Source organism: Halichoerus grypus, chromosome 4, assembly GCF_964656455.1.
Source record: "Halichoerus grypus chromosome 4, mHalGry1.hap1.1, whole genome shotgun sequence".
Classification (NCBI taxonomy): Eukaryota; Metazoa; Chordata; class Mammalia; order Carnivora; family Phocidae; genus Halichoerus; species Halichoerus grypus.
Window position 1 is genome coordinate 164,421,755 of NC_135715.1, and position 16,117 is coordinate 164,437,871.

The following is a 16,117-nucleotide window of genomic DNA, read 5'->3' on the forward strand; positions in this document are numbered from 1 at the left end:
AGAAAGTGTAATAATCATGGCTCCAGAAAATGACGCATCCCATCCTCCATGGGGCGGGAGCACAGGTCAGTGACAAAGGCACCTCAACCCTTCCTTCAGATCCCAGGGGCTCTTCGTTCCAGATCAGCCTCTTCACGTGGGAGCTCTGTATCACCTTCCTTTCACCTTCTGAACGCATCCGGGTGAGATAAAAACAATAATTGGCAGAGCCCAAAAGGACGTCACCTTACCAAGTATGAGGACATTCCTAACAAGCCACAAATTTTGGAACACCTGGCATTTGGGGCTGGAATTTAAGGCTCAACAGTCTCCACTTACAGTAAATTACTGATCCTTATTAGACGTTCATTAGACAAAATGAGGGGAGGTTGGTGGAGAGACTTGGGGAGACTTGGAGAGACTTGGTGGAGACACAGCGTAGCACCGACTCGGGAGGTAGATGGCACAGTCTGTGAGGTCCCGCGCCCCGCGCACGCACCAACACCACTCCACTGATGGAGTGGCTGCCTCCAGAAAGTGGCTACAGAGGAGAATGGGAGGGAAGCCAGACATAAACGCTGAAGTTGTGTGACTGAAAAATGATAATTTAATGCATATGCTTTCAGGAATGTGCTTTTGTATATTGTGTGGGCGGGGCAACACTATTGGTCAGGGTGAGCTGAATACAAGATTCTGACATTTTAATGAACTTGTTTTTGTTTTATGAAGAGGAGAAAGAGACTTGGAGAATCTTCCAAGACGCGTTTAAGATGGTCTGCGAGCTCACGGTGGAATGCGTAGGGAGTAAATATATGGCATCGGATTAGCAGAGCTAGCTTGGTGGAGGGCAGGAGGAGGGGGTTCTATCTAAATGGTGATCCAGAGGAAAATTTAAGAGTTCTGCTGTAAACTTTCAGAAGTTTAATGTCATTTCCCCGTTTATAGTGGTTTGTTTCATTTGAGCTTTCTTTGGTGGCTCCTCCCTATTTTTTTTCTTTTTTGCAAAAGGTTTCTTTGTGGAATTTGGTTCCTGAGACAGAGTATGCGTGTAAACATGAGAGAGGAATTATGGTATATTGAATTACTCCGTATTTTTTAACGGAAAAATAGAAATTGAGAAATTGTCGGGAGCAGGGGGGTGAGGGCTAAGGGCTGACTTTTCCAAGCCACAGGTTGTGGCTTCTGTAATCAATTCCATGTGTTTCTCCTGGCCTTGGGCTGACTTTGGCCAAGGGTGGGCAAACATGAAATACTCCTCTTGGGACGGGGAGGCACAGCCAGGGCCCAGGGCCTGGTGGCAGTCTGCCTCTGCCGCCAGCAGCGCCCTTCCCCTCGCCCCCGTGGCATGAGCAATTTGTCTCCACCAGGCCGTTGTTCCCCGTAGACTTCCTAACCTGCATTCTAGGCCTTCCCCACGGAAATTCCTCTCTGGGAACCCTGGGAAGGGAAGTGAGAAGGCCAAAGACCCCACTTCCTCCCGGCTACTAGCGTTAGCCAGCACTTTTCCACTGTCTCTGCAGCCGCTGCCGGCAGGCATCCAGATTTGGCTTCCCGTTTCCTTTCTCCCACCTCCACACGCCCGCCCCCACTTCATCACATCTTTGGCACCAGCTCATAGTGGATTTTTAGAGCTGACTGGAGCCTCCAAAGAAAGTCTTTGGGTTCAGTCTTCCGGCTTAGACATGGGACCACTGAGCAGACAGGGACGAGCCATTGTGCGGTCACTTCTGACATTTCCATGAGGAAGGCATTCCCTGCTGCCCCTGAGATCTTGGCCCGCGGATACTCGGTGCCATGCGAGATTATTTTTGCTCCTGGCCCGTGCTGAGCGAGGCGGCCGGCTGCTCTGGCCCCTCGCTTTGCCCTACCATGCCAAATCGCCCACCTGGCCGTGCCGCCCCACGGGGAGGCCGAGCTGACCCTGTGTCCTGGCACGGAAGACCTATCACAGGAGGTGAGGGGGGACAAACAAGCCTTCCTTGTTTCGGAGCTCACTCTCTCCTCCCTGGCCGGTACCTCCCCAGCACGCCAGCCTCTCTGGATGCTAATGGGCTGCCCCATCACTTGTGAGAGCCAGGTTGGCAGGAGCCAGCCTTCCACTGAGGCACTGGGGAGACATTCTTCTCTGGCACTTAGGGAACAGCAATTTTCACATTTGTCTGCTCTCTGAGGTGGGCAGAAGAGCCTGATTAGAGCCTGAAGCCATTTGGTGGCCTCATTTATAATTGCTTACTATGGGAACCACTGGCAGACTTGGCTTTCGTGCCTGGGAAGGATGAGACCAAAGGCTGACCTGAAAGCCAACGATCGCCAAGATGAGTTAAATGAATCAGCAAAGGGAGCCACTTCTTTCTCTGCCCTCCACTTAGGCCTTGCCAGCGCTTTGAATAGCACCACTGTGGCTGTTGTCCCAACCCATTTCATTTGCCTTCTTTGGGTTATCCTCCCCCCCCCTTTCAGACAAAGATCTGCAGCTCCCTTCAGGATTCAACTGCAACTTTGATTTCGCCGAGGAGCCCTGTGGTTGGATGTACGACCATGCCAAGTGGCTCAGGAGCACCTGGACCGGCAGCTCCAGCCCAAACGACCGGACGTTTCCAGGTAAGCCAGCGGCAGATTCGGAGAGGAAAGAGTGACGGCTAGCTGGCCGCACGTCTCGCAGCCCCAGGTGCCCTGACAAGCGTCGTAACTTCCCACCACGGAGCAATCCTCTGCTCTGCGCCCACAAACCACCACAGTCTTTGCTCACAGCATCTACCCTGCAGAAGAGCTGAGTCGTGGTTCCTAGCCCTGTCTTGTGATTAACAGTGCAGCCCGGAAGCCGGGAGGGAGCAAGAGAGGCCAAGAGGAAAGAAAGAAAAAGAAGAAAGGAAGAGTAGTTGGGAGGTTTCAGGAGGCGGGATGAGGCAGTGCCCCCTGTCACCATGGCTGTAGCGTTCCCGGCCGACGTCACAGAGCCTCTTGTCCACTCCTAAAACTTCCTAAAATGCCTCCTTAGGAAACCACTGGCCTCCAGCCCGACGGATAATTCTCTGAGAGTATCCTTACGGCGGTAGCAAACCAAGCTGAGGGGCCAAAATGCTGCCGTGCCCGTGGGGTCTCGCAGAGCTGCCTGGCACTCGGCTTCTGGAAGAGTGTTGCTGGAAGACAGTCCCCGACACACTGTTCAGCTGCCCTTTCTGAGTGCCGGCTTTGGGCAGCCTCCTGGGGCACTGTGGATGGAGAGGGCTTGCCTTGAGCCCTCCTCAGCCTGCAGGAGCAGGAGGGCTCTCCTCTGCCCACCGCAGTGTGCGTTTACAGCGGGGTTCTGGCCAGCGTTGAACCACCACCTCCGCGGGGATGGGGAAAGAGAGAAACCCTGCCTTGTAATGTTTGCCACTTTCAGTGGTGTCAAGGCCCCCCCCCCCCCCCATGGTTACGCTACCGACACGTCACCAGAGGCAGAGGTGGGAAATGCAAACAGCCTTAGATCGTTTTCTGCCATCAGACAGCTCGGATAGATAGGGATGACTTCAGGAGCATAGAGACTGGCAAGATGGATCCAAATACTGAGCAGGTGTTGAGTTCTGAGAATTTACGACCTTTCGTTTTTAATGTAACTTATTTAATGGTAACTTTATGTCATTTAATTTTTAATAATGACCGCGTTTAACAACTGCCTCGCAAAATTCCAGAAAATTTAACAGCCGGCTCTCGCAAGCCAACACACGTTGGCTCTAGCCCACCACGCGTTAGGTTTTCACTGTTCTGCACCCCTGGCCTGGACCTCGAAGCCCCATAAGCATTTGAGAGCAAAGGGGTCCGTTCTGGAAATTGGTAGATCAAATGTTGCCTGACTGGAGAATAAAAGGGGGATGAGGCCCCCCTCCTTCTGCAGGGTTCCCCAGAGCAGCTCTGCTGCCCCTCAACCCCAGGGACTGGCGGTGTCCCCTGCCCCCAGGGGACGGCAGTGGGAGAGATGCCAGGAGAGTTTTGCGGGCTGGCCTCCTGACACAGCCCGCACTTGCTTTCCTGGAGGGTCACAGCGTCTGCTCTGGAGAAAAACATTTTCATATTTCAAGTGTTTATCTCTTCAGCATTTGAGTGCTCGGAGAGATTAATATCTGAAGATCACCGTGGCCTCGGGCAACAGGAGAGAACACTTACCCTCGTCCCAGCCTTAATCACCCTCCCCCCTCTCGTTCACTGCAATAATGTTTAATTAATATAATGAGCCTCCTGCACGTTGGAAAAAAAAGAATACTTATTTTTATAACCCAGCCTGGATTTTGCATTTCATTTCCTCTCCTTTGAGACCTGGCCCAATTAATTGGTTGTTTTTCCCAACCTCCACTTTGTATCCGAACATAAAGAAGGTTTGTGGGGTATGCGTCAGCATGTGTAGGCCTAGTGTGTACTTGTGGGTTATGGGTGTCTTTATGTGTCAGCATATGTGTTTCTTTCGCAAGGTCTTTGTGGGTTGTGTGTGTGTGTGTGTGTGTGCACATGTCATGCGTTTTATGTGTAGATGTTGGTGTGTCTGTGAATATGTGTGTGCATGCGTTTGTATGCGTGTCTTACATGTGAACCTCTGTGTGTGTGCGCGTGGTTGATTGTGATTGCGGTGTGTATGCGTGTCGTGCGTGTGCATGCGCATTGCGTGAGGTGGGTATGAGGGGGCAGCTTGGCGGAGGCACTTTGAATGAAGGGACATAGATGACGCAGCATGGGGAGGTTTACTGGCTCTTACTCAGCAGCTGTCTTCAGGTTCTCCCTAAGAATTCGGCCTTCTCCCTTGCACTCTTCTGAGCAGATTTTCTCTCGGAGGCCAGCCCCGTCCAGTCTACAGGGCCACCATTTAGCAAGTGACACTTCCGAGAGAGCTTCCGTTACTCTCCATCTGAGCCTGGCCTTCACCTCTGTCCCTCTGCCCGTTCACCTCCACCGCCCCCTGGTTCAGGCCTCGCCCTCACCTTGAGTGCCCCTTCTGCCACCCTGGCTACCGGTTGGAAATTCTAGCTCTTATCCTCATTCCAGTTGATTCATTACACCCTGCGGTTTGGGAGGGCTTTTCAGAGCAAGCTCGCAAAGCAGGCAGAATTCCAACCGTTGGCTGGATGGATGGGGACAGAAAGAAAATTAGGGCCATAAGGAACTCCTCGATCTGATGTTATTTCTCCCTGAAGATATTGAGAAGGAAAATAATTATTTTCCTCTTCCAGAGGAATCCCTGAAGTTTGAAAAGGTGGCTCTTGTAACCTGTCTCCAGAAAACAAAATCATACTGTTGGTTTCAGAACCCTTCCTTCTATCCTCTGATTTTAAAAGTCACTTGCTGTATTTGCCACTTTCCTTCTCCTTACAAGGCTCGATATGGGGCTTTAAGCAGGGGAGGATAGAAAGCCCTTTCTGTTCAGGGTGGTCCTTTCTTTAAAAAAAGGGGGGGGTGCCTGAGGGGAGCAGTTGGGAGAGGGGAAACAGCTGTGCCTGATCAAGGGCAGGGCAGATGGTGGACCTTCCAGTCAAACCCAAAAGCCCTGTGTCCCCCACACTTCGCCACTCCACAAAGGGGAGACACTCTTTAAGAGAAGTGTGCCATATGTTTTATCCCCTTATGGGAGAGCTAAGCAAAAGTAATTGCGTGTAGGAAAGGAGGTGTCTTCATCGAGCATGGGGGGTGTCGGGAGAGCCGAGGGGGGAGGAAAAGGACAACAGAATAGCCATGTTGAAATATCATACACAGCCTATTTGCTCAGAAGTGTCTGTGGAAACAACTTACATTCCTTAGATATTTTCTGATTTAGTTCTTTTCTCATGTTTTGTTTTGTCTTTTTTTTTTTTTCTTTTCCTTTCAAGTCAGCAATTAGTTCTGTTCTTTTGGCCAGTGGTAATAGTTGCTTAAGGCTGACAAGACACCCACTGGTTTCATGCCACTGTTTTTGTTTTTCAAGATAGTCTTTCAAGCCGCTCAGAACCCCTTCTTTTAGCTCTTTGCTTGAGGCTTACAAGCCTGGAGTGTGTGCTCACACCAGCCCCTGGGGACCCTGTCCCGAATCCAGTGACCCCTGGTGGTTGCAGAGGAGCCGGCCCCATGTCCTCTGAGAAGCCACTTTGCCTTTTCTCTGCAGCTACAGCCTCACAGAAATGTCTTCCCTTGTGGGAGCCGTAGTATTTTCTAGAGACATTCTCGAGTGCGATGATCGTAAACCCGGTTTTGAGGATGATCAAATTCTTGTGTTTCAGGGACAAGGTAAAAACTCTGAGATGCCGTGGTGAGTCCGCGTGTCTAGAGCTGCACCGTTTAATATGGTAGCCACTAGCTATTTTAATTTTAGTTAATTACAATTAAATACAGCTATAATTTTAGTTCCTCGTCTCAGGGGCTTGGTGGCCAGGATATATCGGATGGCACAGTTGTAGACCGTGGCCGTCATCACAGGACTGTCTTGGTCAGACTGCGTAGGCATCTTTTGGTATTGACATGTGCGTGATCTCTGGGGTCCTTGCTGATGCTGCTTCTGCACAGAGGGGACCGATGGCAGTGTAAACCAAGAAGCAAGTACTTAGGTGGACGTGCCTTCTCTGCGGTCCCTTGGTGGGAGCGTCCAGTGGCAGCTACTTTCGTCATTGTGTCGTTCAACCTCAGTGAGCAACCACAGTAAGGTAAGCAAGTAGCGTAGCGTTAGATAGGGTAGGAACTATTTCATTTGACCAAAAAGAAGTAAATACTAAGTAATACCAATAATGGTAATAATAGTGGTAATAATAATAATAGTTATGGTTATTATTATTATCATTGTTATCAGGAATGAGACAAGAAGACTAGCGAAAGAGCGGACCTTGGCAGGTCAGCTTCAGAATCCTCAAGTGTGTGGGCTCCCTACACGTGTGTTCTTTTATACGTTTGTTGGCCTCATGAACTATGGTGACAGTAGTACTTCATTTCAGTCACTCCAAATCATGGAAGTGATATAAAGGAAACAGGCAGGGTGCTGGCTGGCTCAGCTGGTAGAGTATGCGACTCTTGGTCTCGGAGTTGTGGGTTCAGGCCCCACGTTGGGCATGGAGCCTACTTAAAATTAAATAAATAAATAACAAAAAATAAAACAAAATAAAGAAAACAGGCAATGCCTACTTGTAACAGTACACCACTATGAAAAGACAGAGCTTTGGCTGCCTAGCATTTATATGTTTACTCTGGATTCAAAAACAAGCTCAAGACAGACTAAGAATACAATGTTCTGAAATATTTGAATACTGTTAATGGTAGCTATTCCATCACATGTCAGTGGTAGAGTTATTAACATATCGTGGGGCTGTTTTGGTGCAGATTGGGCCATTTATAAACTCCATGGAAGTAGAGGACCAGAACTGTGATTCACTGGGGCACAGGTGCGAGAGATTGAGTGTGTGTGGTGGGGGTTGTGGGTGGGGGGAGGTAGGTGGTTGCAAATAAATTACAGAAAAGAATTGATGAGTGGACTTGCTCATGATGGGTTTGATATTTGACCGGGAGCTAGTAGTGACCCTGTGAATGAAAAAGCAACTGTCTCAGAACTCAAAAGGCCTCCCCTGTAGGTGGGACCAGGGCATCAAAGGATCCAGACTCTGCATTGGCATTAGCTTGAGTTGCCGTTGGAAAGAGGATGATGTGGCGGGACACAGCCACTGCTCATAGCCAGACGAGAGCTTCTCGGGCTCAGACTATGGGGGACAATTAAAGACCAGGAACAACTTGGCTAAAAGAAAGCCAATATTCAAAGAATACCTCCAACTGGAAAAGGAAAGCATAGAGGCTCTTCTTTAAGGAAAATAGGAAGGATAAAAACATCTCTGACTTTATAGAAAAGACAGCAGTGAAGAGAAGCTATTATTCCTTTTTTTAAATTTTTTTATTTAAATTCAATTTAATTAACATATAGTGTATTATTAGTTTCCGAGGTGGAAGTCAGTGATTCATCAGTTGTATATAACACCCAGGGCTCTTTACCTCAAGCGCCCTCCTTAATGCCTGTCACCCAGTTGCCCCATTCTCCCCCACCTCCCCTCTTATTTTCCTCTTATTTTATTTTTCCTTCCTTCCTCTATGTTCATCTGTTTCGTTTCCTTTTTTTCTGAAAGTCATGATTGGCTGAGTTCCCCAGCAGTGTGCAGATTGATAATGAAAGGGCAGAATGATGACAAGACTGCCTCAATTGTAAAACCTTCATGAAAGCTGACATACAAAAATAAAAAAATAAAAAATAAATTAAAAAAAAAAAGAGCCAGCTCTAGGAAGACCAGACCTGAGACCTCAAATGTCCACAAAATGGTCAATTGTAAACCTTGAGAACATCCTGCTGAGTTCATCCAAAGTCAATGTTTCCCTTAACCGGTTGTTAATTTGAGGACCTTAGCAGAGATAGACTGACCTTGGGAGGCCAGCTGAGGGGCTGACTCATGGTTTAAGCATGACCTATACAAAGAGATTACATCTCCTGCAGCACTAAATATTCTTTCAGATGGTTGTTCTAGTAGGAGGGCAAGATGCGAGCCAGGAGATGTGTGTGTCGGACAGATGGTGCGTTTGGCTTTGCGGTAGCCAGGACGATCAGACTGTGATGTACTTCAGGGTTTGGTAAGGTGTGGACACAACCAATTCCATTGCTTTTGGGCCAGCCACAGTCACGTGCTCACACAGCACTCCTGCAGCTGAAGCCAGATGCGGCCATAAATCGCCAGGTGAAGTATCAGGAGATCCTTTCTAGAGACAGCGGCAGGTTAAAATGCCTGAATGACCCTGTCCTCTGCATGTCCTCCCTGCCCTTTTGAACTCCTGTGGTTGGTTCCCATGTGATTATTTTCCCTGTGTCATGGGCAACAACAGATGTTTTGAGTCAAGGACCTAGTCGCAAAATGCCTCCCAAATATGTCAGGTCCAGGAGGAGAGGGATTGTATCTCTGGGACATTATTTCTTCCTTCTCTTTCAGCAACTGAACGTATTTCCTTTCTATTGTCTTTTTGTTGGAAGCTCTCCATGGCCGGCATCACTGCCCTCGGCTACAAGAACAAGAAGATAGTCAGGCAGAGCTGGTCTTGAGCTGGTCAGTTGTCATGTCTGGGGACCTCTTAACAATCCAAAGGGCTTTTCCTTGAGGTCCAAGTCAATAGCTAAAGCCCTCCGCCCCCCACGTCATGCCAGCCCACTGCGTGCTTACAACTTTCCTCTGTGTTTGGCAGTGGTAGGCCATAAATTAGAACGTTCTACGCGAACAGACTTCATTCACAGCACATATATGGGTGCCATGACTTCAAAGAACTGAAGCACTTAGCTTAGAGGAGCATTAGTGTAGACCTACCCCCATGACTAAGGCCCCCCAAAGTAGACATTTGAAGAGGCAAGGGCTGAGTTTCCCAAGAAAGCGAAGACTCAGGGTCTGAATTCTTCACGAGTGAAAAGGTTTCCAAGTCAGAGGACAGAAATTGGCGGTGCTCCATCAGGGATAGAAGGAGGACATGTGTCTCAGTGACAGCAGGAAAACTTAAAACTGAATTTAAGAAGTTCCTGACAGTTAGGGTTGTGACCCAGAAAACACATTGCCGATGTGGCCTATGGAAACTCCTGCTCTGGAGAATTTAAAGCAGAGGGTAGACAGCTGTTCTGGGGACGTTTTCAGCGTGGTTCCTCTGGGCAGCCGGGCTGACCTGATCTAAGCTGTCTCTTGAGGTCCCACTCTCATTCCAGAATCATGTAGTAGTTTATTTCATCTCCTATACAGTGACAGGAAAGACATGTGGTAAGCAGTGCATTATGCACAAGCAGGGGCCGGCTGATTGCTGGGGTTGGAGCACCTCCACTGCCCTCCGGCCAAACCATACTTCCTTGTGAGTCTAGGACTGGTCTTCCCAGGTTATTGGTGCTCTTTTGGCCCTTTTCCTTTCTAAAAAAAAAAAAAAAAAAGGCAAGACATAGGAGTCAGTGTGTGTAGTGATAATAGTAGTAGTGATAAAGATCAGAGCTTTTATTGAGTGCTTACTGTGTCCCTGTTACTATTGAGTGTTACTATGTCCCTGTTAGCGTGCAAAGCATTTCCCATGGCCTGTTCCATTTCCTTCTCCTCACAGCCCTCTCCTGTAATGTTCTTATTAGACCCATTTTACAGACGGGGAGACTGAGGCTTTAAATGATGGGTGAGCGTTAGCCGAGGGCTCCAGCCCAGATGAGCGGCCACGCTCCGGCGATTCTGCTCCCTTGTGCGGTGCTTCCAGCTAGCAGCCGTCTCGGACACGTGGCTTCAGTTCTCCGAGCCTCTGCTTCCTCTCTGGTAAAAATGGAGAAAATGGTACTTGCTTCACAGACCTAGATTTCACAGGGAAGATTATATAAGAAAAGGCAGACGGCGCTTCCTGCACGACTTCGGGCACACAGTAGGTGCTCAGTGAACACCAGTTCCCTTGCCCCTGCCTGTCCTGTCCCCTCCCTGGGCCCTGCCCGGTCTTAGCCATCCCTTCATGACGTCCTGCTTCTAATCAGGCCCCCTCAGCGACAGGCAGGGACGTTTTGCGGCTCAGCGTCCCTCTGACTGATGTCTACTGCTAATTCCTTAAATTTACATATCATCTCTCTTCCCTCGAGCTCGTAGCACTTAACAGACAAGTGGGGCACAAATGATTTAACTAAGTGAAATCCAGAGGCCTGCTTGTCTTGAGATTCTGCAAACTAGTGGATTAGCTTAGATGTCAGCACTGAATTATGATCCTTCAGCTGCTCGTGCTTAGCACGCCACCAGCATTAACTCCCCGGTCTTCCAGTGGTCCTTTAAATCATGCGGTGCGATTATCGTCTTACTGTGAGAGAGAGAGCAGAGGAGGGGGAAGGAGGGGAGGAGGGGGCTAGCTGGGGTCCGGGGCACAGTAGCCTGGGAGACCTTTGGCCTGATGGTGCCTGAAGTTTTAGTACCAGGATGGGTAAACAGAACAGACCCAGATAAAATCCACCTCCACACACATTTCACTTACTAAATTCTAACCATTATGCTATGAATCCCCTGCCGCTTAAGAATGTAAATTCACACAAGTGACAGTATTTCTGCCAAGCAATTTTCAAGCAGCAAGTGGGTCTTATTTGTGAAACTGTGAAGGAAGAAGGCTGAATAATAAGTCTCTGAAATCTGGTTTCCTTTCTATCTGAGGTGGAAGCAGTCAGGGCTTGGAAATTACTGGAGCACGGGAGCATTGGAGTGGGGAGGGGCGGGGAGGGTCTCACTGGTGGCTCCACGGTGTGTCCCCAGGTCACCCTGTTATCATCAGCTCTCCTCACCTTTGAAAGGGGCGTTGGCTCAGGAGAGTGGGAGGGAATTGTGAAGAGATTATCTGAATCTGTGGGATTAGCAAAGGCTAGCTGATTCTTCCTCTGTTTTTGTGTCTTGTGAGAATATAGAGCCTCCTATCGTTCCTTTATCTGTGTGTTTGTCATTCATTCATCTGTGGGAACAAAGTTTTCTTGAGTAGCAGCATCTATATATCACCGTTGAGGGGCAGGGAGAAGCAGCAGAGTATTAACCCTTATATGTGTAAGCCTGGGACTCTGTCATCTCACTGTAGCGAGGGGAAAGACACACGCAAACCAGTTAAATTACAGCGCGAGGCAGTGGGTGGTTACCTGCTGAAATGCATGAGAAATGGCCTCGAGTCTTTTTAAAAACAAGATCAGTGGTACAGTCAGTAAAATGTTCGAGTTGTGGAGACAAAAGAGGCGTTAGCTGGAATGTGCCAGAATGGGTAGGAGAAGAACTAGCGAAAGAGGTGGGAGAGGTAGAGTGGTAGGGGAGGGAGGGGTGGCAGGAAGGAGAAGCGGGAGCAGGGGCGGGGGTGTGTGGGGGGGAAGCCCAGTTTACCTTGAATAGAGTGTGACGATTGCCTGGATGTGGGGCAGGTACCTGGGGCACAGCTGAAGCGAAGAACCCACTGCAGAGGTGGAAAACCTGACGTCAGGTCCAGCTGTACTCCTTACCACCCTCTCTACTTTGGACAAGTCCTTTGAACCTTTCTGACCTCCATGTCTTCGTCCTGTACAAATAAGATGCAGAAGATAGAGCTCTCACAAGCATTTAGGAAGGATTAGACGAAACAATGCATGTGAATGTGCTTTGGAAACCTGCAAAGCATTCTGCAAATATGACTTATAATTATTATCATTAATAGTGGTAGTAACGGGATCTGATAGGAGAAGCGTAGGTTTGGAAGACCTTGGAGTGTCTGGTTGCGGCCCCCGTGTCTCCTCCCTTGGCAGATCACCACCTTTGAAATGTGTGCTGTGGACAGCTGCCCGGTTATCTGTGCTGCCTCTGGCCTTGAAGGGGTCTCCTGTTGTGGGGGTATTAGACATGTGGTTCTGGATGGTTAAGGAGACAAACTGGAATCCCAACTATGCATCCTGAACTGGTCTGATTTGACTTCAGGGGAGGGTAGCTTCTGGAGCAGTAATCCTAGAGAATCTAACTGGAGGGGCTTGGCGGGGGGGGGGGGGGGGGTTGCAGGAAGGAAGGAGAGAGATGGCTGTGGGAAAGAAGGAAGGCGCTGTTTTGGGGCCAGTGACACGCTCATTGCTAGAACAACGATGTCAGCAGGGGTAGCAACGGTAACCTGTTGATTCAGGGCTCTGAGTTCTTGCCTGTTCTCCCCTGACAAGCCCAGGATGTTCACGGTCCCTGGTGAATAAGAAAGCTGGGTGCGTGTGTCTCAGATTAACATGATCCACAAGGGTCTGATGTGCTGGCTGTGTGGTGTGAACATCCCCCGCCACCTTGCGGAAGTGTTCGGCATAGGATGTTTCGGGGCCAAAAGGAGGCGGTGAGACTGTCTTCTCAAATGCCACCCTGTTTTCTGTACAAGTGGCCAGAACGCTCCTGTGTACGTTGGGTTTGCAGGCGCAGGCCCCCATACGCGCGTCTGCAGGGCATGGGGTCTGCAAATGGCAACAAGACCTCCGTCTTCTGCATGGGGTCTGATGTATTTGCAAACTAATCAGCCAAAAGGCCCATCCTCCAAACATTTGGATGGGTGAAACCTTAATTTCCCATCCAGTGTATATTCTCTGTTAAACACGTAGCCTTCATTAGTGATGATGACTGTGCCTGTTCTCGTGGAGCTGTTTGCCTGGCTTCCTGAAAAAGGCCAATTCGGGCCTCCCTGGGCTGGACAGGGAAGGGAGTAGGGTGTCCGGCCCCCCTGGCTCACCCCCACCCCTCCACAGCCACCATCCCTTCTTCCGCTTGAGGTCGAGGCTGGCTTCTGACAGTCGCTGGAGTCCAGGTACCACCTAGGAGCACGGGTGGAGACAGACGGTTTTAAATGTCTTCCATTTGGCCAGTGCCCAGCCAAGATGACAAAGGCTTGAAGCGTAAGCCACTGGCTAGAATCATCTTCCAGTCTAGCAGCCACCTCGCCCCCTTAGAATTTAGTTCATTAGGATGCATTGGCCCTTTGGGTAAGCCAATGGGGAATAAGACATGGGTCTGGCATCTTCGGTTCTAGGGGGGGAAGACAGGCACAGACACCACCAGCCAAGACGTAAGGCCAACTGCTCCAAGTACCGTCTGTGCACAAAGATACCGAGAGAGTGATACAGAGAAATAGGCAGGAAAGACCAACCTGACCTCAAGGCTCCCAAAGAGGCTTCAAAAGGGAGCAGCTTTGGAGCCCAGCTCTTAAGCTTGAGAAGAAAACACAGGGCCTGGAGAACAAGGACGTGAATAAACAAGACCCCCAAACTCTGGTTCCAGCTTTCTCGGGGGGGGGGTGCACAGCCGCAAACTGGTCTCTTTCCCCAGTGTAATGGGAACCTCTGGGCTTCTTTCCCACAGATGACAGGAATTTCTTGCGGCTGCAGAGCGACGGGCGGAGAGAGGGCCAGTACGCCCGGCTCATCAGCCCTCCCGTGCACCTGCCCCAAAGCCCCGTGTGCATGGAGTTCCAGTACCAAGCCACAGGTGGCCGCGGGGTGGCGCTGCAGGTGGTGCGCGAGGCCCGCCAGGAGAGCAAGCTCCTCTGGGCCATCCGCGAGGACCAGGGCAATGAGTGGAAACACGGGCGGATCATCTTGCCCAGCTATGACGTGGAGTATCAGGTAGGGTGGTGACGGGAGGTGGGTGCAGAGATCCCGGGAATCTTTGTGATCCGTATTTCAATATTGCAAAGGGCCGTGCCCATTCATCATGAGGGAACGTGGTTAAGCGACGCTGTTTTCATTGTGTTTCTCACATTGCCATGGCAACTAAATGACACTCTTATTTGTTATTCAAAATGTGCCTATCTCTACACCCAGACTTGGTTCTTTGTTCCTCCTATTGCCTTTTATATTGCTGAAATCTTCCCAACAAATGTTTCTTCTCTCCATTTTAGTTTAGATTGCTATCAGGTAGGCTGACAAAGGGACACAGAAGCCAGGGAAATAAACCCAAACCAGCCTCCACACACGGGGGAGGAAGGCTGCCGAGCCCCCTTGCACTCCAAGAAGAGGGGAGAATCCTGCCAGACCTGTCCCGGGGCACGTGGGCGAGGGAAGGGGAGGGTGGCTGTTTGCACTCAGTGGCCAGCAAACCAGAAAGACTCCTAAATGAGTGGTTCCTCTCCCCACCGCTCCAGGAGTTGAGCTTTATTATCTCTGCCCCACAGAGCGAAAGACTGAGGCACAGATGGGTATGCACAGCTGTGGCTGAGGCTTGGGTAGGAGTAGACACACTGTGGAAGAGGTGACTGAGAACCAGCCAAGGCATTAACCTGCTCCTCCCCAGACGAGAAGCAGCAACAGACGGCTGGTGAGGCAGCCAACTGCTCGCTCAGCTTGCCAGAGGACATGTGCTCGTTTGCAGAGAGAACCTAGGGAGGGTGAGAGCGAGGAATGATTGAAGACCACAGAGCAGAGGGGCTTCTGCATGCAGCTGGCAGTCGCTCCGGAGCTTGTAAGGTGTCCTGAGTTCTGCCCCACCCTGGCCTGCGTTCCCATTTATAAACCTTAATGCACTGTGTTGTAAGGACCTGTTTGCATTTCGTCTCACCCGTCAGATGGTGAGGAGCTCTGGGCAGAGGTTGTACTTACGAGATTTTGTAACCGTCCTTGTGCCTGGCACATAGTAGGTGTTCCGTCAACTACTGTGAAGGAAAAAATCCTCTCCCTCCTAGCTGTAATAATGGAGCCATAAGACAATGCTATGCCAGAGGCAATCCAAACCCAGCGGACTGTATTTCTCACCTTACCCCACCTGTCATGTCCTCTGAGTTACCAAATACCTGATTGGGCATTTGAAAGATTTACAAGAAAGGAACTTCAAAAATGGCTAGGGACAGTTCAACCCTCCTTTAAACATGTCCTGATTCCGGTCCTTTTAATCAGTATGTTCCAGTTACTGGACAACACTGTCCATCACCTTGTTATGTGTATTTTTAATCCCTTCAGATATGCATTTGATTTGAACCAACTCTTTTTAAATTAAGATTTCAAGTACCATAGCCCTGTGGTCAACAGATGTGTACCAGGTACAGTCACACACACACACACACACACACACACACACACACACACTTTAAGCTGCAGTTAACAGAAAATTGGAAATCTTTGCACTGTTTGAACCAGGGAGCTCGGTTAACATGGCTCTTGTTCTTCTGGCTTCTAGATTGTGTTTGAGGGAGTCATAGGAAAAGGACATTCAGGAGAAATTGCCATCGACGACATTCGGATAAGCACTGATGTCCCACTGGAGAACTGTATGGGTACGTGAACACCTGTCTCTTTGTGGCTCTTCCAAACAAGACACCGGGGGCTGGGATATACAAGAGGAGGCAGCACGCCATTTTCAAACCCAGTTGTACCCAGTGGGTAGAACAGCAACGGTCTATGCAGGAGGTGAGGAATGAATGTAGTTGTAGCTTAGGCTGCATTCAGGATGGGAGGGGTGTGAAATGAGGTGAAGTCTTCTATCTCCTGTTCCCATTCAGAAATAGACATGCACTAAGTATATGGAAACTCAGGGTGGCAAGACCCCATCATCAGACTCCAGCTTTTAGCAAAGAAAATGCTAGAAGATGAGCACAGCTGCCAGTCAGAATTACATGCTGCAAAGCTTTGATGTTTTTAATGGAAGCCTTCACTGGTGAGCAAAAATAGTACATATGTTATATC

The 16,117-nt window shown here is 49.6% G+C and overlaps 1 protein-coding gene across 6 annotated transcripts in view; it reads left to right on the plus strand.

Moving 5' to 3' along the window:
- The window catches only part of NRP2 (neuropilin 2), a 115,366-nt gene that overhangs the window by 67,694 nt on the left and 31,555 nt on the right, over positions 1-16,117 (plus strand). For all 6 annotated transcript variants that reach the window (XM_036066138.2, XM_036066139.2, XM_078071229.1 and 3 more), the window contains exons 12-14: positions 2,440-2,580; positions 13,803-14,065; positions 15,612-15,708. In XM_036066138.2, coding sequence (XP_035922031.1) covers positions 2,440-2,580; positions 13,803-14,065; positions 15,612-15,708 — 501 coding nt within the window. The remainder of the gene's footprint in view (positions 1-2,439; positions 2,581-13,802; positions 14,066-15,611; positions 15,709-16,117) is intronic.